General features: G+C 34.8%; 2 protein-coding genes across 5 annotated transcripts in view; both read right to left on the reverse strand.

Annotated features, from left to right (window-relative positions):
• The window catches only part of LOC127969796 (ribosomal protein S6 kinase alpha-2), a 49474-nt gene extending 42399 nt beyond the window's left edge, over nt 1-7075 (reverse strand). The window contains exon 1 of the mRNA XM_052571897.1: nt 6809-7075. Coding sequence (XP_052427857.1) covers nt 6809-6907 — 99 coding nt within the window. The 5' untranslated portion in view covers nt 6908-7075. The remainder of the gene's footprint in view (nt 1-6808) is intronic.
• Nucleotides 7076-16027: 8952 nt separating this feature from the next.
• LOC127970681 (ribonuclease T2) lies at nt 16028-23206 on the reverse strand. Of its 4 annotated transcripts, none has more exons than XM_052573356.1 (10): nt 22954-23206; nt 22598-22695; nt 21681-21735; nt 21517-21569; nt 21237-21294; nt 21081-21145; nt 20891-21004; nt 18733-18781; nt 18207-18281; nt 16028-17640 (listed from the first exon to the last, which is right to left on the reverse strand). In XM_052573356.1, exons 2-10 carry the CDS (start codon nt 22666-22668, stop codon nt 17446-17448), a joined length of 735 nt encoding a protein of 244 aa, XP_052429316.1. In that variant the 5' UTR covers nt 22669-22695; nt 22954-23206; the 3' UTR covers nt 16028-17445. The 4 variants fall into 4 exon arrangements, with proteins under 4 accessions (XP_052429316.1, XP_052429317.1, XP_052429319.1 ...); XM_052573357.1 differs by having other exon boundaries at nt 22598-22743; nt 22954-23196; XM_052573359.1 differs by lacking the exon at nt 21681-21735 and having other exon boundaries at nt 22954-23196.
• Between the last annotated feature and the right edge of the window lie 341 nt (nt 23207-23547).

Below are 23547 nucleotides of genomic sequence, written 5' to 3' on the forward strand. Positions count from 1 at the left end.
GAGTGTATATGACAAATCATAAAGAAATAGTAGTCCTGGACTCTCCCTTTATATTATCACATAACTCTTTATATTATCACATAACTCTTAATCCAATTTAAGTGCAAGGCAATGATCTATGAAGACTGATTTTGAATTTGTCACTTCTAGAAAAAAAAAAAAAAACAGCCTTCCAATTGTCAAACAAACCAAACAGGCTTTTCAATTTTGTTTTCAATTCAGGATTCGGCCTGAGTAGTTCCATTTTCAGACTCATCTCACAAAATAATTTTCTTCTGATTGTGCAAAAGCTGTGCTACTGCAATCAAAAACAAACAGATACTAAATTCATTTTATTTTGCTCAACGGGGGTCAATAAAAACCCATTGTGAATTGTATGACATTATCATCACTCCTCACGTGAAGTCTGTTTCAAATGAAAGGCAGCAGTTATGCAGCCTTCTAAGATGATTACTTTTGGCCAAATTTACATTTACTGAGTGAGTTTAAACAAGAGTGCGTTTGATTTTGTTTAATGTTAAATTGCTTGGTTTTCTTTATTTAATTTTTTTTTTTACATTTAGATGTTTCTCTAGTTGGGAGTCAGTGGGGAAAAAAAAGTAAAATTATACTTTAGCTTAGCTAATGCCAAACTCCACTCAAAATAAGTATGCCATATGCTTTGTGTGTATGATATACAGAATTTGATACATATAGCTTTCAAAATTAGTTGAAACACACTTCCTTTAGATGTCACTATGGCTCATTTTGTAAAGTCTTAAAATTTTTTAATGATATGTATAAATCACATATAAATAGTCAATGGGAGCAGCTCTAGATAGGGATGGTGAACCCTGTCTAATCACATCCCTGGATATTATCAACAGCATGATGAGAGTGAGCTGGTATGACCTGATCTGATGTTCAGATCTGATGGCTTGCTCGATGGCTTAGAAATAGAGGGCAAATAAAGTGAAGGTTCATTTTAATGTGATATAAACCGGGTGCTAAAACAATTCAGGACAGTGTGTGCAGATAAACAACACTTCCAGCAAGCAGCTTATTTTTATTTATTTATTTATTTATTTTTATTCTCCTACAATACCAGTACCAAAAATCTATTTACATTTTACTGCAGTAGACTGCGGCAGGACTGCTGTGATGGTACTGTAATCTAAAGATGGATCTTGAAATATTTCAGTGTGGTATAGTAATATCATAGATGCTCTGCAGCAGCCTACACACTAGACCAGCTTCTGTCTGTGCGTGAGAGCTCACAGCATGTAAACTCACTTTATCAAATAACAATAGTCCTACAGCACAAGCAACACAGTATGACATTGTTATAACAAGCCATAAATCGAAATACAAATATTTTATGCTCACCACAGTTCAGATTTGATACATTTTAGTCAGATTTCCACAATTTCCACAATTAATTTCAATAGTACAGTATATGCTTTTGATGAATTTAAACCACATTGTTGTATTATTATTATGATTTTGTTTTTAATAATCCTGCTCAACAGAAGAGTTCCTGGTAAAAGACTATATGTTTCTGCACAGAAATTACCAACAATCAGAGAACTGTGACCAGCAAATTGCATCAGAAGCTGAAAGCAGTGCACTTTTGGACTCTACTTGCCCAGAATCACATTTATTAATATTAGTCTTCAATGTAAAACTTTATGATTTAGATTTTCCACCAGGTGAAAATCACATGCCAGGTGCTCAGAAAAGTAATATAGCAGTCTACTCTAGGTTTTTCACATTTTGAAAATAGATATTAATTAGTATAAAAATAAATATAGATCAAAGTATAGAATGTGCAGTGATGGGTGTGTTTTCCTGCATTTATGAACTGCTTTATCCAGTCAGAACTTATAAGATAGATGTGCATGATATATTTTTACATGATCATGGATATACTTTACACATTTCTACAAACTAAGGTCAAAGCTTTCAAAACAATTAGCACAACCATAAAAAAAACTCGTTTTAGTTTCAAAATGAAATCGTTTTCAGTCACCACATCACTGTAAAATCATTGCCCTCAGAAACATTACAGCTTTTATTGTTGACTAAGTACGCTATTATTTCACTTTATTATAATTTTTTTTACAATATAATTCTCAGTAGTTCTTGGCATGTACATATTTTTCAGAAAGTCAATTTTACTGAAGTAATTACCTGCCATTTGAAAACAATTGCATGTGTCATAATAAAATCTATAGTATCTTTGCAAATCTGACATGTGACGATCTGGACAGCATTACATAACCTCATATGGATACTGATCTGTAAGATCCCTATATAGAAATAAATGCCTGGACTTTAGCTTAGATTTGACTTCAGCTCGTGTATAAGTAGATTAGCCATATGATGAATTGTTAATAATCCACACGTGACCCTGGATACAGAATGATGAGAGCAGAATTACAAAAAAGGATTACTGAAATCTTGCTGATATGATATGGCAATAGCTACCTGATATCATGAACGTAATGAATTTTAAATAAAGAAATAAATCAGCCCAATATATGTGTCTAGTACAACAACAAGGAGAGTAAAAAAATACAAATTGTCCTTTGTAAATGGATGCATACTCATTTGTGACCTTTATATTCTCATCTCATTCTCTATTCATGTCCATATTTCTTCGATTCTGTAAACACAGATAAAGATGTTATTACCACAGCAGAAGAATGTCATTTGTTTCATAAAAATATTGCTTTGTTTCTGCTACCTATGGGAACGGTGAGCAATTGTAAATTTCATAGTGACTCAATTAACGTCTCTGTATTTTTAATACCTAAATATAAACAATGAGACTGAATAGGTCAGATAAAGACCTCAAAAACTGAATGGAGAATAAGAGAATAATGCCTTTGAGGGCTAATTATTACCTTCATGCTGTTCTCCTTTTTTTTTTTTTACCTCAGGTTTACCTGTTTTTAAGCTTTCAGTTTAAAGAGACAAATATATCACTATTCTTCCTGTGCTACAGTATCTGTCTATACTAATGTACTGAAATTGAATGGTTGATATTTTTGTAGCTGAAATGGTCTGATGGGAACCACATGAGGCTCATCAGAGATGCTTAATATCCTCCTGGCACAATTATTTTTTTTACTTATAGGTCTAGGAAAGTGTTTTTGTTTTTATCCTGGTTCTCGTGACCACCTGCTCTGCATATTTCGCATGTCTCTTTTGTTTAAAGCATCTTATTCAGATAACCAGCTCATTAGAAGAGAACTTTGTGAATGAAATGTGTTCCGATTGTCATGTTCCCTACATAGTGTTTACTGCTCTCTGCTCCCTGCACATGGGAAATCGACAGATTTTCTTCACTTAAGAACGCAGAATTGCACTACACAACTGCCTGCAGTGTCTTCACACACAGACAACACTTACTATAGAAGTGAGAATGGTTTTTTTAACTATAATCATGAGATCTGCATAGAAGTCATGTTTCACTTCTTTCAAACTGGAATCGTGGTGGAATATCTTGTGGAATATCCACTTCGCAGGACACTTACAGTCGAATGGAACAAACCCCTGAAGCGGGAAGAGAAACATACAAAATGTGCAGAAGCGGGGGGTCGCAAGGACCACGCTCGTCCAGAATGACTTACTGTAGCTGGATAAACACCCGGTCAGTCTACTCTGTCTGGAAAGTTTGATATATTGATATTTTGATATATTTCTTTCAAACAAAGCATTAAAGTTTCTATTACACTGTGGTTCTCAACCCACGGCCCCTCACAAATTCAAATGGGCCCAACCATGCTGAACACAATGAAAAAAACAAAACAACTTTCAGTTATTAAAATAATTTTTCATATATTATTTTCATATGTGAGCAGACCTGTACTCACGTAATTAACATTAAGCATTTAACTAACACTTACAAGTGCGCACTTTGGCAGAATTCAATTCAAATATAAATAATCCACATGACCTTCATGTTTGTAAAAAAAAATAAAATATATATATATATATATTAAAACATTTTCTTCAAACAATGATGTTTACTCCAGTGACGAAATCCATTACCTGTTTTTGTTTTATAGACGTTCTTTTAGAAATGTTTTTAATTGTAAACTGTGCTTGAACAGTGCATACATCTTTCCTGATTTAGACAAGATGACTTTTTCAACAGAAAAAGCAATATTATGAATAGAGGACTGATATTTTAGCCAGAACAAACACTTTGAAGTTATACACATTTAGATGGATTTCTTTATTACAAACAATCACTGCTTATTATAATGCTTTTTTACTTCCCAAGAAGTTAACTGATGGACTGGAGTAGTGTGGATTATCGTGACATTTTATCAGCTGTTTGGACTCTAATTCTGACGGCACCCATTGACTGCGTTTGTGAGCAAGTTATGATTTCAATTTCTCCACATCTGTTCTGTTTGTTCTCAAACAAACTCATCTACATCTTGGATGGATTCATGGTAAGTAAAATTTCAGCAATTTTACATTTTTGGTTGAACTATTCGTTTAAAATTATCACAAATCAAAACCACAACACTAAAAACCCAATGCAATATATTGCATGTAAGCATCACATTGGGCAGTCGTTTGCTATTACATCATAGACTGACATCATTCACTGACCTTTTCATCTCGCATTGTGCAATGCTGACCTCACATTTAATTAAACATGTCTTCTTATCATTTTACTTCCACATGATTGCTTATGCCAAACCTGATGACTTCAAAGCTAAGCTTAGTGATGGGCCTAGCACTAACTAAATTACTCCAGCACTTTCATTTCCAGCCTGTGTTATATGCAGACTATACTTATCACTGGTGACTAAATATGATCAGCTCTCCAGGGTTCTGGGACTGCAGACTGTCTTTATCTGCATTAAAGGATACCAAGACCTTCTCAAAACACTGTGACTGAGCATCTAAACTCCTAATGCTCAGACTTACTGACATTTTAAATCAAGAGTTCATATATACAGTTATTAAGGTGGTAGAAAATAACTTTAGTACGCAGTGGGACTTTATTATAGCCTGAAGATCATAACCTGGAGCAGGTGAATGAAGGACATCTATTTCTGCTTCTCCAATAGACTTTTCAGAATAAACATCATTCAGAATATGGTTTTTAATGACAATAATGAAGGCTAAATGTGGTCATTTACTTTGTAGAGTACATGCAGTACTTTCCTAATCTAATAATAAACAGCATATTATGGATTACCAATATTTCAATCATAGAACATCCCATGACCCATCGTTACAGAAGCCTGTGTCTAGAGTTGTGTCAGGTTCAATGGTGCATGGAGCTTTAAACCATCAGAAATTCATTCAAACATTTAGCTGCTCAACACTGAAAAGGAAAGCTCTATTGCAAAAGACAAAGTAAATTGAATCCATGAAGAAACAAAAACTAATAAGTGCTTAAATTACAAGCTACTGTAGTCTATCATTATCATTCCAGACACACACATCAGATTATTGTGCAGATATCAGAAACAACAGACATAAAAGTTGTGTCCATTTCATCATCCAGTGGACATCCGGGTACAGATGCTTCATGGAAAGCAACTCTTCTGAGGCCTTAGCTATTAATACTGAGAGACAGGTTTGTCAGGTTTGATCTTTGTTGCCAGCAGATATTTGAGGGTTCAGCAAAACCAACACAGGACTCAAACCAGAAATCAAACCAGGACATGCTGTTGTTTACTGCTTCTACTTGTGTCTAGATTGATGTGTACTGCTTCTGCTGAGAATCTCACTGCAGTCGTTCTAAATTGTATAATAATAATTAAATCAAATGTATAAAAGTAGTTCAATCTTGAGCCTAATTATACTTAAAAATATATATAATAATAATAATAATAATATATATAATAATAATAATATAATATAATATAATATAATATAATATAATATAATATAAAATATAATAGAATATTTAAAAAAAAAAACATTCTGGAGTAAATACTGGATGTTGTGGCTGGAAGAACTATACAGTGTCATTGGTAAAGGCATAATGTGAAATCAAGAGTACAAGAGTATATTGTAAAGATAATTCTCAATCTACCTGATAACATTTTCTTATTTTATTTTATTTTTTATTTTTTAAATACAGCATAAACGAATGTGATGGTTTATGTGCAATACATTTATGTAGTTTTTACCTATAAACATGTAAAATATAGTGCAATAAAAAAAGTAAAAAATAAAAATAAATGTTTGTTTGTTTTGTTGCATTGTCAGTGTCGAGTCCCAATCAAATAGGGTCCCAAAAGCTTTATAAACCAGTGATGAAATGCTCCTGTACAACACAGAAATGAAAAGAAACTCTTTCAAAACTATTATAGCTTTGGAAAATTCACCTGCTGCAGATAACCCCATACGATATATGCAACGTGTAAAGACACACAACATACAACAGGAAACAATTCATACTGTAAGGACAGCAGTGGGATCTTTTTAGCGGATTCTTTAGGATCCTTCAGGATGGTTTCCAAATTATGGGGAATTCTCTAGGCTACACATTCCTATAGGCTAGCATCTGCTTTATTTGACTAGTTCAGTTCAGGCTGTTTCAAACCCAAACCTATGAGAAATCGAAAATACACTGCATGTTTGATGTAAATAACCAAAAAGGATCATTGTTTATAAATCTCGGCAACAACGAAAACTGAAATATTTCGCGTTGCGTTTTCACATTTCGCACTTCATCACAACTTTACACCGCGACCGTCAGATTTCGACATTGTTTACAAGCACTCCACACCTTCAATTCAAGAAATAAGACACACAGCTTGGTGAACGAAGCAAATGAAGTGACACTTACCTCTAGTTTGCATAAACTCGAGCTTTTGGATCGCGACTTTCTGCGCAGGTACACGGAAAACCATCTTCTCACCGTAAATTTGCGCATGTTCGTATCCATTGTACCGGCTCGACTGCTACTATCCTCAAACCACAATGTATCTGTCCAGCGTTTAAATCCAGATCAGCACGACAGTGGGGATTTACAGTCGCCTCCCCTCCACTAATCCACAATGCTGATCTATGAGGGGGGAGGCCATGACAGAGCCAAACCTGCAGGTTCTGGGACGTTTGCACAGATGACTGGAGCTGTCCTCCTCAGAACCACCTTCACACTCAACTGTAGTGAAGAAGATCCCTCCCCAAACACTGAGCTCCTTAAAGCTGAACGCTGTCATTCTTTATGTTTAAATAATTTGTTCTATCTCAGCTAAATATGCTGAGGGGACTATTAATAAGCCATCCTTATATTAATGCCCCTGAAATAAATAAATGCTGGGGTTCTTTGGTGCTATGCATCCAACGCTCTGATTGTTGGCTCAGCATTGAGTGATTTTGGGGCAGAAGAATTGTTTTTCTGGCAAATGGAAAACTGGAGGAGTGTTTAAAAAAAATTAACTTCTGTATTTTCAGAATATGTGACCCTGGACCACAGAACCAGTCATAAGGGTTAGTTTTTTTTTAAATTGAGATTTATACATCGTCTGAAAGCTGAATTAATAAGCTTTCCGTTGATGTGGTTTATTAGGATTGGTCAATATTTGGCCGAGATACAACTATTTTAAAATTTGGAATCTGAGGGTGAAAAACCAATCAAAATATTGGGAAAAACGCCTTTGTTGTCCAAATGAAGTCCTTAGGAAAGCATATTACTAATCAAAAATTAAGTTTTGATATATTTATGGTGGGAAACGTACAAAATATCTTCATGTAATATCCTAATGAATTTTGGGATAAATGAATAATCAATGACCCATATAGGCTAATGCATTTGTATTAATTAATAATACAACCGTGCTATATGACTGCTTTTGTGGTCCAGGGTCACATATGTAATTCAATTTTTCAAATCTGAGGGACAACCTAAGCTTTTGTGGACTTCTGGGAACGCTGGGTGTACTGTGGTTTTGCGTTTCATAATCTCAGTGGATGTGGTTGGTAACCCAGATATTGTTTGTCTTTCATAAATACTGCATTTGAACATCCTCATCTGACATACTGCGGAGAGAGAGAGAGAGAGAGAGAGAGAGAGAAAGAGAGAGAGAGAGATGATTCTTTATAAGAAAAGATTTCTGTGAACAGTTTGTAAGAAGCTCTATTTTCATGAAATTATGTTTAACCATAGATTTACAGTTCTGTCTGGTCAAAGTGTTGGTTGAGAAACCTCAGCGTATCATTATAAACTGAATTATATGTTATTATATGTGCTACTATGCACATAAATTAACTTGTATTTTGTGTGATGAAGCTCAAACTCACTGAACTGAATCAGTTCAAATGATTTTTTATTTTTATTGCAGCATTTTCCTGCGATGCCTGGAGTGTTTCTAGCATTTCTAGCAGGTAAAAACTCTGACCGCAGCTCTTTTTAGCCACAGGGGTTTTGTGCTGAGAGCAAAGAGAGACTGCAGTGATATAACCCCCCTCGAACAGTGTAGAGTTAAAAACATGTTGTGTTCTATAATAGTGGTGTTTATTTTATGGCTTTAAGTTGTTGTTGTTGTTGTTTTGTGGCATTGACTTTATTATGTCACGCTCCATAAAAGGCATGTCTGCATTTACAATGCCTTGCTAATTTCTAAGCAGTTGTTGCGTATTTCTTAATTATTACAAATGAGAAATATCCAACAAAAATTTCACCACACCAAATTTGTCCAATAGAATATTTAAGAATTTTTTTTTTTTTTTTAGAGATATAGACAGTTGTTTACACAGACTTTATTTATTTATTTATTCAGTGAGTTTAATGTTGATTGGCTAAATGAGGCGGTGAGTCATCAGAGCTGGCTGTGCTCTATAAATAGAAAGGACTGACCTGGCCTCACAGGCTAATCGTGCTTTGAAAGGCTGAGCAGGGACATCTTCAGACGCCTGGCGGTACCCACAGCTTTCAGGTTGTGAATTACACCCCATTCTTGAAGGTGCTGTAAGCCATTTTTATCTGGAACATCACTACGACGTGATAGATTATATGTACAGCCCTACTGATTTGAAGAATCATGTCTGTCTACCAGCGCAGCCTTCAGCCGGATGCTCACTTGCTGTAGATCATATATTTTATCCAGTGTATAATTAACAAACGAATAAATAAATTGTTGAACGACGTACATTTTAGACATAATATTGTCAATATTGACTGTTTTTGCTCTATTCTGCCAATGAAAAATAGTTCTAAACTGACTCAGCAGAACTGTTACTGTGATGTTTTGTTGCTGAATGATTCAGCGTTTTTGAACAAATTGGGTGATTCAGTGATTTATTGACAAATTCATAAATACAGGGTGATTTCCAGACCATTTTGCATCCTTGAAAGGCACTTTGTGAACTCAAAACTTTATTATAAGTTGCATATTGGTTTTTTATTTTATTGTTTTTATCCTGGTGAATCCACCAAATATTACAAAATGTCATCCTTGGTGTTATCCTCACCTTGATTCAAATCAAAATTTATATCTCGATTTTATCAATTTTCTTAGCATTTTATTTTAGAGTTAGATTACTATTATTTATGCATGCGAATTTATTTAAATTAGTGCTGTCAAACAATAAATCACGATTAATCACACCCAAAATAAACGTTTTTGTTTACATAATATATGTCTGTGAACTGTGTATGTTTATTTTATTAATACGAAAACATGCATGTACATATTTAAGAAAATATGTTAAGTTTATATATGAAGTATATTTATATATAATATAGATTATTAGAATATACATATACATGCAAATATTTTCAATATATATACTATATATGTGTGTATTTATATATACATAATAAATGTACACAGTACATACACATTATGTAAACAAAAACTTTTATATTTGATGTGATTAATGCAATTAATCTTTTGACAGCACTAATTTTAAGTCCAAAATTTGTTTCTTTAAAAGTCAACGGTTTGTCCTCCTTTTTAAGTATTAAATGGCAATTAAAATTGACAGAACACAAGACAAACCTTTTAACCTTTAAAAAGCTGATATACTTTTAAACTAGCCAACACTACTGAAAGTCATTGTATGATTCACACAGCAATCAGTTAATTTATAATGTTCAAAAAAAAAAAAAAAAATGAAGACTAAAGGACTGTGCTTGAGTTCCTGGGTGGAATAAACTCTTTGCCCTGTGATGTATCGCAGACAAAGGCCAATTAGCACAGTTAAATCAGCCTTGAGAAATGGTAGGTCTTTCAAGGGGTTTACAGGTGTCCCCTGCACGCTGATCCAGCAGCATAAAAGCCTCCGTGCTGAACACCTGTGTCAAGTGGAGCACACTGAAGCACACTGTGCTGTGTTAGGATGGAGTGTGTTTATCATAGAGGCTAATGTGTGTAATGGTGTGTAACTCCTGCAGTGGGGGCTAGAAGGAGACTGTCTGACTGTAATAGCCCTGAGGTTTAAAGATAGGATGCTGCAAGTTATCCTCAGCTCTGCAGTCAAGCAGCAAATGTAAGAAATGCGGCGTATGAAAATTTTATATTTTCTCAGGCAATGATATGTTGTTTGTTTATACCAAGACCAGTGTGCTTAATAATTTACAAGGGTAGCACATGCCTATTGAAGGGAAAGCGCAAGCTTGAATAATCTGTAAATAAGTGTACATAAACATAAATTGTCATTACGAAGAACAGTAGCCAGAGATTGGTGTCCTGTCTAACTTGTACAAGTTTACAATGGGAATTCAAAGCCCATATGGAAACATGACACAATTTCTAATTCTCCAAATTTATATTTCACAATGTGCCTTTCTCATTTCAACTTAATATCTTATAAATGCTACTATATATCACAGTCAAGCAATCCTTATTATACATATTATGTCACATTTATGGGTTTTCTTATTCTGAAGTGGAAACAAGCACAAAAATAAAGTTTCCAAAAAGTGGTCTTTGCAGGGATTTCACAGAAGAATCATTTTGTCCCCCTAAACCTTTTAGTGAATTATTGATGTTTTTTCTCAATGTGAAGAATATCCTTTCCCATCCTTTTTTCAAAGAACTGTTTTTTCCACTATAAAGTACATTTTGTGAAATGGAAAGGTTGGGTAACACTTTATTTTACGGTGTCATTGTTACACCTATCGTAAAAATAATAAATTGTGAATAATTACATGCCATACAAGTAACCCTAAGCCAAACCCTAAACATATAGTAAGTACATGTAGTTAGTACTCATTACTTAAATGTATAATTGTAACAAAGATACCTTGAAATAAGGTGTAACCAAAGATTCTATGGAGGTAGTTCCTTTATGGAATCATCAATGGCAACAAAGAACCTTTTGTACATACTCAAGGGTTAAATTCAAATTTGGATTACAATTCTGCACCCGGTTTGCTGCCTCAGTAAAATTGTGGGGCTGAATTGGAATTTCAAAGGCCTTCTCGGTCCAGTGGTGAATGCTGCACGTCCATGAGTGATGGTGTTCTGGCAGATGAGATAAAGGAGCGGAAAGAACTCCACCCGCTGTGTCTGTCAGTGCTCCATACGGGTTAACTTACAGGTGCACTGCTGCTTCCATTCATATTGAAAGTAATCCATCAGACAGGAGAGAGCTGTTTAATTCAGTCTTTTTTGACATAATCTCTCTCTCTCTCTCTCTCTCAAACACACACACACACACACACACACTGCATAAAAGAGAGCTAAAGAGTGAGAAAGGATGGATGCAACAGCAGACATTTATTCTCATACACTCACTGTTACATTTCTATATATACAAATGTCTAATGGAAATTTACTTATTTTTACTTTAAAATACTTTCTATTAATCCATAAAATGTTTATAATGTGAAGTACACATGCAAATACATCATAATTCTGAGACGTTAATATCTTCTTTGTGATATTATATACAATTTTTTACAAAGAAGACAAGCTTTGAAAATCATCTTGACAAGTTTAAAGGCCGTATGCTGCTTGAATTCTTAAAGAGATTTGACGTTTAAGGGAATATAGACCGTGCTGTGATATATATATATACATTTTTTATATATAAAATGCTATATAGGTGAATCTTAGATATTAGTTGTGATGCAAAAGTATCTGAAAAAGGTTGAAGATCCCTATCTAAAAGAACCATTGTGCAGCCGGGTTTGTACTAGTTTAGATTTTGTTATCTTATTTGTGGATGTGGGCTAATTTTACAAAAACAAAGTGAAAAAAATAAAATAAACAATTGTTCACAACCAGCATCGGAAACTGGTTTCCTGTACAAATTTATTGATGATGAGGAAATCAGTTCTACTTAATGTCATTTTTCTAGTTCATCAAAGGATTTGTCTGAAAATCTTCAAAGCTGTCCCTCATTGTCTTTGATTTCCCATTAAGGGATTAGGTGAAGTTAACCGGATTTCAGGGAATTAGTTTTTACAGCAGGACAGACACTGTGAAATACAGTGACCTTCCAACATAAACATGTTATCTTTTAACTGAAAATAAAAGGCAAAATGTTCCACACATTCACAAACTTTTGCAAATAATTGATTAAAAGCCACTTATTTTCTTTATTTAAAAAGACACAGTGATTTGGCAGGTTTCTGTGTAAAGATGTTTGCACACCTTAATTTTGTTCACAAATTACTTCACTTGTATATCTGCTCTAGTCATTCAGAGAAATCTTATTCTGTAAACCCTCATGTGTTTATTGTCATATTTTAGGTAAAATCTCTGTTATTTAATTAATAAAACACAATTAAAGGTGCTGTATGTAAGTTTTTGACTCTTCTAAAGCATAAATCAACCATAATATGTTACAAGTTAACATACTTGTTTGTCTGAAAAACAATGCTACAATTAGTTATTCTCCTTTGAAAATGTGCCTTCCAGGCCAGAATGTCGGTCTCTGTTTTGGTTTGTGAACCCCGTCCACTGCAAGTTTACCCAATTGGTATTTTGGCACACTGGGTTGCCAGTTGGCGGAAAACATAGCATATGTCATTTCATTCATGATCAAGTGAACTCGCTCCTTTTGTAGTCGTCAATCTGGCAACCTGTGTGTGTTTGTCACAGATTTTAAATCATTAAAATGCATTAAATTACAATTAAACATTGCATATTGGCAGTGTCGGAGGTAGCACATTAATGTGAGTTTTGTAATCAGATTTTTATTTTTTACTTTTATTAACTACTAAAGTAACACATTACATTTAAGTTAACAATGAAATACAGTTTATATTGTTTTAAAAAAAATGGCTCCATAAAGGGTTAGTTATCACACTTTTTACTCCAGTTAATTTTTACCTGATAAGAGATGATCCTATGTAGGAAGTAGACAGCTCACTAGGGTTTGGATAGACCTCTGTCCACTGAGGGGTTCTGTAGAACTTCAAATGGTCCCTCATCTTCAGATAAAGCAAATTAACTGTCTAGAGACAGAGACACAGTTTCACATCTACACACACAAAGCTCTTACTCATCATCACTCTTTCAGGCTGAAGGACAGTGGTGACTCAGCCCTGAGTGTCCACCAGCAGTCCACTCTCAAGAAACATGCAGAGCTCTTTTCACATATGAAAGACAGTGAGGTCATTTAAATTTAAAAGCCAGGTGACGTTTGTCTGTCTTTAATCAACAGAAGAAGGGAAAATCTGAAGCCAGTGTGAACTCAAGAATTACATGTTGCACTTTTATCTATACTCACAAGATAAGGTATTGTGTGTGTGCTAAGTGGTTTGAAAGGAGCTCAAATGAAGTTCCCACAACCTAATTCATTCCATTGATTTATTTAATTCATGAACATGTACTAGTTATTTATATGCATTTTGTCTGTGTGTGTGTGTGTGTGTGTGTGTCTATGTTTATATGGTTCTGGTCATATAATTTGAATATCACCAAAAATATTATTTATTTCACTAATTCCATTCAAAAAGTGAAACTTGTATATTATATACATACATTACACACAGACTGATATATTTTTAATTTTGATGATTATAACTGACAACTAAGGAAAATCACAAATTCAGTATCTCAGAAAATTAGAATATTACTAAAGACCAATACAAAGAAAGGGTTTTTAGAAATCTTGGCCAACTGAAAAGTATGAACATGAAAAGTTTGAGTATGTACAGCACTCAATACTTAGTTGGGGCTCCTTTCACCTGAATTACTGCAGCAATGCGGTGTGGCATGGAGTCGATCAGTCTGTGGCACTGCTCAGGTGTTATGAGAGCCCAGGTTGCTCTGATAGTGGCCTTCCGCTCTTCAGCATTCTAGGGTCTGGCATATCACATCTTCCTCTTCACAATAACCCATAGATTTTCTATAGGGTTAAGGTCAGGCGAGTTTGCTGGCCAATTAAGAACAGGGATTCTATGGTCCTTAAACCAGGTACTGGAAGCTTTAGCACTGTGTGCAGGTGCCAAGTCCTTTTGGAAAATGAAATCTGCATCTCCATAAAATTGGTCAGCAGCAGGAAGCATGAAATGCTCTAAAACTTCCTGGTATATGGCTGCATTGACCTCAAACCTCAGAAAACACAGTGGACCAACACCAGCAGATGACATGGCACCGCAAACCATCACTGACTGTGGAAACTTTACACTGGACCTCAAGCAACGTGGATTATGTGCCTCTCCTCTCTTCCTCCAGACTCTGGGACCCTGATTTCCAAAGGAAATGCGAAATGTACTTTCATCAGAGAACATAACTGTGGACCACTCAGCAGCAGTCCAGTCCTTTTTGAAGCGAGACGCTTCTGACACTCTCTGTTGTTCAAGAGTGGCTTGACACAAGGAATGCTACAGCTGAAACCCATGTCTTGCATACGTCTGTGTGTAGTGGTTCTTGAAGCACTGACTCCAGCTGCAGTCCACTCTTTGTGAATCTCCCCCACATTTTTTAATGGGTTTTGTTTCACAATCCTCTCCAGGGTTGCTTGTACTATTGCTTTTACACTTTTTTTCTACCACATCTTTCCCTTCCCTTCACTATTAATGTGTTTGGACACAGAGCTCTGTGAACAGCCAGCCTCTTTTGCAATGACCTTTTGTGTCTTGCCCTCCTTGTGCAAGGTGTCAGTGGTCATCTTTTGGACAACTATCAATTCAGCAGTCTTCCCCATGATTGTGTTGCCTACAAAACTAGACTGAGAGACCATTTAAATGCCTTTGCAGGTGTTTTGAGTTAATTAGCTGATTAGAGTGTGGCACCAGGTGTCTTCAATTTTGAACCTTTTCACAATATTCTAATTTTCTGAGATACTGAATTTGTGATTTTTCTTAGTTGTCAGTTATAATCATCAAAATTAAAATAACATTTGAAATATATCAGTCTGTGTGTAATGAATGAATATAATATACAAGTTTCACTTTTTGAATGGGATTAGTGAAATAAATCAACTTTATGATGATATTCTAATTATATGACCAGCACCTGTGTATGTATATATATATAATATTCATATACAAATATAACAATAAACATACTCCACTCTCAACTGATTTCAATAGATTGGTGTTAGAGTAAAAATACTTACCATTTTAGAAATAAACATGACCTGTGTAATCCCCAGGTACTGTAGGATGGATTTCAATTAACTTGCATCTCAATTATACAATTGTCTTCTACGCAAATAAAACATACGATACTGACTGAGAACACAGCCCCCCCCCCCCCCCCCAAAAAAAGTATAGAATCAAGATTTCCACTTTTTGGATGCCTTCACTGTATAAGTGATAACTTAAAATGCTTCCTACATTGACAGCTTATTAGATTTTTCAACAGTCATCTATAGTTACCATTTGTTTATATAACCGACAAAATATTGTATTGAACAAAAACAAGTTAATTTCTCAATTTTTTTCTGCTTTGGTGTTGAACTGTTTGGAAGGTTTAAATGTCAATATCTTCTACAGTATACTTTAAACTTCCTAATTTAACATTCCACGTTCTTTCACTTTTGCTCCTTGTTGTGGGAGTTAGTGTAGTGTGGAACCATCAGGAAATACCCACTGTGAGAAAAACAGTTGAGCAGGGACACATATTGAGTTTTCAAAACAACCAAGATTCAAACACACATGTAATTTTCTGCATTTATTTAATTTGTATTTCATTACAAAAAAGTTTGAGTTACTGGTGTTTAAGTGAGGCATTTATCAAACAGCGTAAAAGTGGCAAAACTTTGTACCTACTGTATAAAAAGTCTTTGACCTGCAGTATAAAATCAAAAGATAACAGGCATGTCTTTCACAAGTTGAGTTGCATATCAAAAGCCCACATCTGATGGCCGTCATCTAATAATTGTTTGAAATACAGTTTAAAAGCCAGAAAGACACTGTTTATTTACTGTAACATTTTTGTGCGTATGGCAACTTTTTTTTCCCTATAGTCCACTACCATAAAATGTACATGTGAACAAAGTATCTGTAAACAGCATTTTGATTTTTTTTTGTTTTGTTTTGTTTTTTTTGGCAGAATGCATGTGCTGCCCTCCAGCGGCAGAAGCTTAAATGTGCATTATGTGCAACTGCTGCCATTAGGCCCAAAGCAACAAACCTACCACATATTTTACACATTAGCATCGCAAACTAGGGCATGAATGGCCACTTTCAATCCAAATCATCAGAACAAATTTATCAGATGAAATATATTAAACGGCACATTTACAATTAAGCTAGACTGAAAGAAAGAAACAAAGACTTAAGAAAATAAAAATTATTCGGTTTGTTTAAACTTTAAGAAAACCAAATCATTTTTGGATTTTGGATCAAGTCTTTGTTTCTTTCTCAATGCAATAATTTCAGTCATCCTTTAAGCCTTAGAGGATCACTGAGTTTATTGCATTGTGATTTTTTTAAATGGAAATTGAGCACATTTGCTAAAAGAAATATGTATCATTTATGAACACAACAGTGGTGTATCATCTATATCGTCAAACATGTATACAGTACATCAAACTTGTATGGTTCTACTGTAATAAAACTACTGCACTACTAAATGATAATCATTTAGAACAATGTGAATGGGAGAAAAGTACAATATCTAGATGCACAGTGGTCAGGTGGGATATGTGTTTAACTGTGATGAAAATGTGTGTTATAAAGCTAAAAACCTTTCCTAAAGTAAAACACATTAATATTATACTCTCCTTGACATTTTGTGGTAAATTTGATCTGGACATGTTTTTATGAAATTAACATGAGGACAAATAAAAATTAAAAAAAAATAAAAAGGAGAAAAAGACAGCAGTATGGCTCAGTAAGATAGACTGTAAAACTACAAGACCAATAAAAAAACTAACCCAGTAACCACAGAATACAGCAGTCTGTGACACCCTTAAATCTTCACTAGATTGTTCCAGCATCATCAATTAAAACAACAAGAAAATTGAATGTGCAATTATTTAAAAAGATAGTGTAAACAGGAAAGATGTTCAACTGTTTCCAGCATTTCAGACAGACAGAATCCTCATCTTGTTATGTTCAGTGGGCTGCCACCTCTATGATCTGCTGGGCACTGGGGGGTAATAGACCGGCGTGGAGTGATCACACACCCTGAGCTCTGACTGGCCGCTGACAGACACTGCTGGGATGTCATTGCTGCAGATTTCTTCAATTGACTTTTGGCAGTCGATCAGCTGGAAATCCCTGTCAACGCAGATCTCTATTTGACCCAAAATCTGAACCTGGTCTCCCTGAGAAATGCAGTAAGAAATGAGATTTTCATTTGAGCAAAACTGATGGCAAACTGTGCACACTGTGCATCTAACTGTTGCCCTGAGCAGATCAGTCTCACTCGATATCAAGTCATGAGGAAATCAAAATAGACTTTCATAAAACAATATGTTCCTCTATTAGAAGTCGCTCTGGATAAGTCACTTAGTCACTTAAGTGCATAAATGTAAATTATGTTGATTACCACAAAAAATTAATTTGACTTGGCTCCTATTTTCAGAAGTAAAGGTATTTACTTACACTGGGGACATTATAAAAGCCGAAGACTTAAAAGCAGAAGTGTGAAGCTTTCATATAGTTTATTTAAGTTTCCATTATATATCAAGTGAAGCGTTAAGCTTTAAGTTTTCAAGGCAACAAAGTTGTAAAAGTTGATAGTTACAGTAAGTCACTGTTGTGCTGTTGATGTAATATTTAATACACTTTCCTTTTTGTGTTCCTGTCTTTTTATCTTCAAACAACCTTTTCAATCTTTTTTTCTAACCACAAAGGTTGGTCAGAATAATCTGTCTTTCTTCATTCATACCTTTACTGGATGGACACACTGAATCTTTGTCTTCACATTGTAGAAGCTAGTAATGGCTGTCTCCACCTCATCCAGCTAAAAAAAAACAAAAAAACACGGAAATGACACATTTATTCACAGATGACCATATTCACAAGATTCTAGTTTACTTCAGCCCAAAAATAGAGAAGTTGAAAAAACCCAACTAAAGATTGCGAGAAGTCAGGCTATGAGTGCTGAAATACTGGTGTTGTGGCTGGGCAACACAGTGAAGGGTTCTCTTATTAGATGGATGACACTTTTGGGAAATTTTGAACCTGATCATTATTTCAGTTATATCATTCATGTAATCAGAAGTTGTGGAATCACAGACAGGAACCGAAAACAGCAGGCTGAACCATTACAGTAAACAGCTCTCAACAGAATTACAAACTACGTGCTACCTGTCAGGTCAAAGAAGTATATTTACTTCATCTCCAAAGAACCGCATATAGTTCAGTGTCTCTTAAATGATAATGCAAGCAGGGATGTCAGTTCAGCTACTTACTGTGTAGTGCTGCTGCTCAGAGGGCACGATTCTGTTGCTCTCTAAAACACTGAAAACACACAAGATTCATGAGGAAACCTATGTCAAATACTGCTGGGTGGTACGATGCTGTTGGGAACCACATTTTAATTTGAGATAGCAGAAATAAATTAACCAGTAGTGTTTATATAAATATGCAGCCATTATAGGCTGGAATGATTTAATTAGGACGTGTCCCAAACTTGTTATTAAAAGGCATGTAATATGAATGAATGCTTGAATTGATTATGCTGGCCAAGCAGTGTTGTTATTTGCTACATTAAAGGGATAGTTCAACCAGAAATGAAAATTTTGTCATAGTTTACTCTAGGACTGCTTTTGACTTGAGATTTTTCTGCTCGGCTAGTAGTTGTTCATTTTAAGCATGAGTCAACTAATCGCATGTTTATTAATAAACCATTTAAATAAAATAAAAAGCAGCACACATCTGGACTTTGATTCCGGTCCAGAGACGCGATCTCACGGAGCGGATCATATGCGAAGAAAACAAAAAATAACAACTTTATTCAATAATTCCTTTGTCAATGTTCTCCTCTGTGTCACTCCATATCACCGTGCTGCTGCGTATGCTCTTCTGTGTCCTCTGCCCAACAAGGATGCACTGTTTCTGTGTGTATTTACCTTTGATTTGAAATAAAACTGTGCATCCTTGTGGTGTGGAGGCCACAGAAGAGCATACACAGCACAATGATATGGAGGGACACAGAGGAGACCTTTGACAAAGGAATTATTGAAAGAAGTCATTATGTTTGTTTTCTTCGCTTACAAAAAGTGTTCCCCTCATTTCATATAACCCAGATTGCACGTCTGATGGCAGATGGAGTATTCTGATGATGATAACCTTTTTGATTCATACCTTTTATGGACCTTGACACTGTTATTTACTTGGCAGTCAATGGGACAATCTCAAGCCTCTAGATTTTCATCCAAAATATCTTAAATTGTGTTCTGAAGACGAACTGAGCTTTTAAGAGAATTAATGATTATGAATGTGTCAGAAAAAAACAGTAAGGAGACTGCATTAACATTTATTTAATTTATTGATAAACTAGTGCTTTCTTTGTTTCCAGCTGAAGTGATGAAGTCGGAGACACTGACACTGACTCAGCATCTCCGCAGTAGTGGACGCACAAGTATGCATGTTTCATACAGACACATATTCAGAGAATATTTAATCTCCATTTAAACTGGTTCATTTAAAATAAGACATTTCACTATCTACAGACAAATTTTGAATGTCTGTAAGACAAGTATACACGGAGTTTCACACTCAAGTTCACAGAGGTTAAGACTGCAGAAAGCGCATCCTGTTTGCTATCATTATTTTACAAAAGCTCAACGCTTTGTTTTTATTGTTAGTGCACAAACAAATGTAGTCTTTCCACATTTTAATTTATTTCTCTTATCTGTATGAGCAAAAATGAGGGAGTATTTTATGAGCAAGTGACTGCACTGGTGCCTCTATCTCATGCATAGACACTTGAATAGCGCACATTTCCCTAGGATAACATTAGATTGAGCAGCCATGTAAAGTTAATACTAACATATTTCAGATGAAAAGGCTTATTTGAGGTTGATGAATGATAGTGAAGTATTTGGATGTCCTGTCTGAGTACTGTATTACCACAAAGACCAACCGTTAACGATCTTTCTGCCATGAACTGCATGACTTTGTCTGTGGACGTTTTTTAAATTATATTTTTATGTAAGTAAGCAACTAATAACATTTTGGTCAACCAAGCTTCTTCCGGTTGACTAACGATTAGTCAATTATTAGGGGGCACCCCTAATTTATTCAACTTCATGTTGTTACAAACCTTTATGACTTTCTTTCTTCTATTAAACACAAAATATTTTAAAAAATGTTGGTGGCAGCCATTGACTTCCATTTTATAGGGAAAAAAATACTGAGAAAGTCAACGGCTACCAGCAATCGTTTGGTTACCACAGTTTTGCATGAAAGTGCTATTTTACAAAAGCTTTGAGTGAGGCTTCAATCAGAATTTAGAGTCAGAAATATCAGTTGTCATTTATAAATACTCTCATCTTTTGCTCTCTATCCATCTCAAAACTTCCTAATGTACTGGAAAGCCACAAAATCAGGTGAACAAGAACTTACTTAGTAAGGTTAAACTTCTTGTACAGCTCAAGAGCTTTGCTGAAGTATTTATGTTGACTGTTCAGAGAGTCTGCTTTTGCAGCACAGGTTCCATGCTTTGTCCATTCATATTCCCTAAGCAATAAAACAACACAATAAAACTTCCATCCTTTACTTTAATAAATAAATGAAAAGTACATTTGTAACATACCAGAATTCGGGGGAGGAAGGTTTTAATAGATCTGGCCAATATTTTTTCATCTCTGGTATCAAGTCCTGGGAAACATGCACATACAGCATGTTAAGCACATGTCCTCTGAACTAAAATATATGACATTCAACAGGGTGAGCAACTTAAGTAAATTACCTCAATCAAACTGGCATTAAAATGCCAGGATGTATTGCACATCATGCCAGAGTCAGGCCTGCAAAAACAACAAACATTTCTACTGACACAAACTGTAATCATCCTTACAATCAATGGCATTTTTCATCATTACAAGATTATTATTCAGAATGCATGACAACAAGGATTGCACCAATCTAAACATATGGGGAAAGTGTATTATGCATTCATTCAGCAGGACTTTTTTTCAATTCCTTGCAATCAAACAATTTTCTTATATATTCACTGATCATAAACCTACCATAATCCGTGAAGAGTCCAAAAGCTTACATTTGTTGTACAATTTTTTTCCACCTATAAATGAAAAACAACATAATTTATCTTCTGATCCCCAGTGGAGGAGCAGTATGTGGTGCACCTGCAGTAATGGCAATAAAACAATGGAAAGAAAATACAATACAATACACTGCAAAATGTCTCTGGCCATTGATGGGTCAGGATGAGTTTTGTCCATTCTTTCCTAAAAGAAGCAGTCAATTCACTATTCATGACTTCAGGGTGACAATTGCAATCTGACAAACATTTTGCACAAAACATGGAATCAAAAAATGGTATGAACCTAGGCAGAAAACATGGTCACAGTATCAAATGCATATTAAAACCATTAAAGTGGGCATGTGAATAGTTGAAGACAATTAACCAAATTATATTAGTTGCAATGCACCAAATTCTCATTTTGCTAATTCTGAATGGTATTTCTCAGTAAATTTTGATTTTCATTATTATAATTTTTATTGGTTTACAATAATGAATACTGTGACCATGTTTATTAGTGGTACTATTATTTAAATGTCATAAATCAAATTTAAAAAATAAAAAGTACAACAAAAACTACCATGATGTTTAAGTATTATTATTTTTATTATTATTATTATTATTATTACAGTCATAATTTGTGCAGAAATTTCACATAAAACTTTTTATACCATTTCCTTTAACAGTACTGGGAAAAAACAATGATTTTCATGACATTTGTGTCAGCATGACTAGTGTAGTCAAGATTCCTAAATCATGAGCCGTTTTTTTTTTTAAATAGTTGAACAAAAGTACTTGAATTAATCAGGAATTGTACTAAGAACTGTTTTCTGTTATCAATGCTGTAAAAAGTCGTTAAAAAAGTCTCCATAATGTTTTGTTTACTAATGTATACCCTTTCAAACATCTTGTATTGAGTATATAATGTTTACACAGTAAGCTAAAGTGTATCTTGTTCAACAAAGAAGGGAAAATACATACAGGATTTGTGCAATATTGATTTTGACTGCACCCAGACTTAAATGTATGTATAAATACACGCATCTTAATGTATTTGCGTGACCTACCGAGGATGGGCAGAGGCTGTTGGCCAGAAACATCCAGCACAGAAAATGACAGCAACTGCAATGAATCTCATCCTTCCTGATGGTACAAGTCCGGTCACCTTACCGAGGACAAAAGATGATTTATTATCAACGTTCAAAAGCGTACACTGTAAAAAACAAACAAACAAAAACAACAACAACAACAAAAAACTTATATAAGACAAAGTCATAGCATAGAGAGCATGTCAACGTTGCGACCCAAAGTAACATATTCAAGTGTGAGATAGATAGATAGATAGATAAATAAATAAACAAACAAGTTAAATAAATATAACCTTGAACAAACTTATGTTAAGACGTCAGTTAACTTAACTTACCTGTTATTGTCTGAAATGCCGCCGGTTCAATTTACACACAGTTTTTACGTCCTACTGATATGCGAGAGCGCTGGTTTTAAAAGTTTTTATTTAGTCTGGGGTGTAAGTCTTAAAGTAGGACTACCTAGGCACTATCTTTCCGAAACACTGTGCGGTCGAGTCACTTCATAGAGTCACTTCCTTTCCTGACAGAGACTGCGGCTTCTGTTGCGTGCAACGATCCTGCTTGCCTTGTGACGTCGCAACTGCGCGTGTGCTGTCAAGTCATGTGATCAACAACAATTTATGTGTCACGTGAAGGAGGATTATGCAGATTGATGTAAAATGTTACAATTTGGATTTTTTCTAATGTCATTATTGTTACAGATTCTTCTAGAAAATGTTGTATGAACGGGATTGTCCTAAATTGACACTTTCTGATTTTCTGAAAACTAACATTTAAGAACTTTATAAAATGTTTCAATTTAGACTTGTTGCTGTACAACAAAATATTTCTGGCATTATAAATGCACCTTATTTTGCTTTTTTCCCCTTTCACCCTTAAAAACTGGAAATTTCGAGGCCGTTGTTTGTGTAACCCTTCGGTCCACATAG

Source organism: Carassius gibelio, chromosome B13 (genome assembly GCF_023724105.1).
Source record: "Carassius gibelio isolate Cgi1373 ecotype wild population from Czech Republic chromosome B13, carGib1.2-hapl.c, whole genome shotgun sequence".
NCBI lineage: Eukaryota > Metazoa > Chordata > Actinopteri > Cypriniformes > Cyprinidae > Carassius > Carassius gibelio.

What these genes read in the sequence shown, in the direction of transcription:
- LOC127970681 (XM_052573356.1), bottom strand. Translation starts at nt 22,668, where the DNA reads ATGAGATTCATTGCAGTTGCTGTCATTTTCTGTGCTGGATGTTTCTGG. An exon ending in CCTTCCTCCCCCGAATTCTG is followed by an intron (nt 21,005 to 21,080) that starts GTATGTTACAAA and finishes TTTATTGCTTAG; the next exon opens with GGAATATGAATGGACAAAGC. An exon ending in AAGAAGTTTAACCTTACTAA is followed by an intron (nt 18,782 to 20,890) that starts GTAAGTTCTTGT and finishes GTGTGTTTTCAG; the next exon opens with TGTTTTAGAGAGCAACAGAA.